This window comes from Galeopterus variegatus, unplaced genomic scaffold (genome assembly GCF_000696425.1).
Source record: "Galeopterus variegatus unplaced genomic scaffold, G_variegatus-3.0.2 Scaffold17599, whole genome shotgun sequence".
Taxonomy (NCBI): domain Eukaryota; kingdom Metazoa; phylum Chordata; class Mammalia; order Dermoptera; family Cynocephalidae; genus Galeopterus; species Galeopterus variegatus.
The window spans coordinates 1,180-3,305 of NW_007743710.1; the positions used below are offsets into that span (position 1 = coordinate 1,180).

General features: G+C 46.7%; 1 protein-coding gene across 1 annotated transcript in view; it reads right to left on the minus strand.

The window, feature by feature from the left end:
- Positions 1 to 173: 173 nt before the first annotated feature.
- The window catches only part of LOC103582727 (tripartite motif-containing protein 10-like), a gene marked incomplete at its 3' end in the record, with an annotated part of 3,419 nt that continues 1,466 nt past the window's right edge, over positions 174 to 2,126 (minus strand). Inside the window, exons 2-3 of the mRNA XM_008564248.1 lie at positions 1,059 to 1,154; positions 174 to 404 (exon numbers count right to left, since the gene is read on the minus strand). Of these exons, the coding sequence (XP_008562470.1) occupies positions 174 to 404; positions 1,059 to 1,154 (327 nt within the window). The remainder of the gene's footprint in view (positions 405 to 1,058; positions 1,155 to 2,126) is intronic.

Genomic DNA, 2,126 nt, shown 5'->3' on the forward strand with positions numbered 1-2,126 from the left:
GACCAGGGAACTCTTGGGGAAGCATGGACTAGAATTCAGGTCTCCTGGTCCTGTGACCCATTTCCCAGCTGGAATACAGAGCTGTGCGAGTGCAGGAGACATGGGTTAGACACGGGACAGACGCAAAGATCCCGGGAGAGCACAGGGGGGCACGGGGCTGGTTCAGGCCTCACCGTCAGGAGCACACTTGCTGGCCTCTCGTTCTTCTCCTCCAGTTCTTCTATCAAAGCACTAAACCGGCAGATCTCCCCAGCGACCAGGAGATCAAACTCCTCCCGTTGCTTCAAGATGTCCCCATCCAGCCTCTCCAATCGTGCCAAGAGAATGCTCTGCTGTTCCTCCAGGAACTGGCTCAGATGTGCAAACTCAGAAATCACCTGTTGTCTCTTGGTGGCCACTTGAGTCTGAGGGGGCAGGAGGAGAGCCCAGAGAACAGTTTCCTCTCCCCTCCCCCTCTTCCTTTTTCTTCTTTTTCCTTACTTCACTCCCATCTCCCTCCTGGCCCAGACCCACGTCCTCCAAGGTTTGGTGGTAAAATCAGAACTGCCCCCTACTTCACTTTTACGGTCCCCAGACAGATTTAGAATTGCAGCATGGTTTCCCTTCCACCTGCCATCCCACTTCTGGGAGCTAGACTGCCCAGCATGGCCTCAGCACCACCTGCTGGAGCTTCCAAAAAAGGCAGAGCTCAGAGGAGCCATAGGAGGAAGTGGGGGGGACACTCTACCTCTGCCTCCGTGAAGCACACGCTACGCACACAGCACTGAGCCCCTTTACAGGCACAATCTTACTTCATCCTTAAAGCAATTCCATGAGGTAGTGACAGTGTTTAATCACCATTTTTTTTAATGGAAGCAGAGACTGCAGAGAGAGCTTTAATCACCATTTTACAGACAAGTAAACTGAAGTTAGAGAGTTGCTCGAGGTCATTTAGTTAGTGTCAGTCAGGTCTCAAACTCAGAATGACTTCAAAGCCCCATGTGCTATGCCGCCTTGGTGTTAGGGTGACACTGGACTGCGAGGAAGGAGAGGGACCTGGGGAAGGGGTGATGACCTACCAGGAGGACTTGTATCCTTTTATTTTCTCTTGACTGGATTTCTTGGATCTCCTCTCTTTCTTTTCTTAGGCACTTGAGACACTTCTGTATTTGTTCCTGAAGAGAAGGAGCATAAAATACTTAATATGGAAAAATGATTTGTTAAGGGGAGTCATCTGATCCAGGCCTCTGCCTCCAGGTGTGCAATGACCCCAGGAAGGGGTCTCTCCCTTAACTGGCAATGCTGAGCCCTCAGCACCCCGACAGCACACTCTGTGGGTCCTGCTCCTCTTGCTTTGTGCTCCAAGAATTTTGATCAGGGCTTTCCCCCTATCCATGTGCCATCACAGGGTATAGCTCGTTTTACCACTTTAGCCTATCTTTAAGTTAAATGTCCTCATTTCTTCCTAATTTCTTTTCCCAGGTATCTGGGATCTATCCTGAGCTTGATATGCCTTTCACTGAAATTATCCCAAGTTCTAGGCACATCCCAAAGAGAACATGTGTGAATATCAACCCTCTCCTGTTATTAGAATCAATTATCTGTGATTCTACAGGGGAGGAGAAACTTGGATAATGCAAAAGTAATCTATGAATTGCTTCAAAAATTATTTCCTCTTGAATGGAGTTAGGAACAGGTATACATACACTAATGTTCACATACGTACGTTCAAAAATACATACAGAACTGTCACCGTCAAATGATAATTAACAAATTAAGATATCCACACAAACAGACATCCACTTGTAGTAAAACACAGTACATAAACTACTAAAACCAGCCTACACTCATTTAATGACAGATAACATTATGTACTTCATATACGAACCCAACCTGCACATATGTGAACACTAATTTATTCACAAATATGAACACTCAAACAGTTACACTTAACACACTCAAATCCATGCATGCTCAGACCCCCACCCAAACACATCGCACACACTTGTAAATATGTAAGTACTACCACATATACCCGCCGTTTGTTCAATCATACCCTCGAATACAGACCTGAGACACACTGACCGACACACTGCACAGACACACACACTCACGTTTTGGTCCCTCAGTCATTCAACAGGTATATG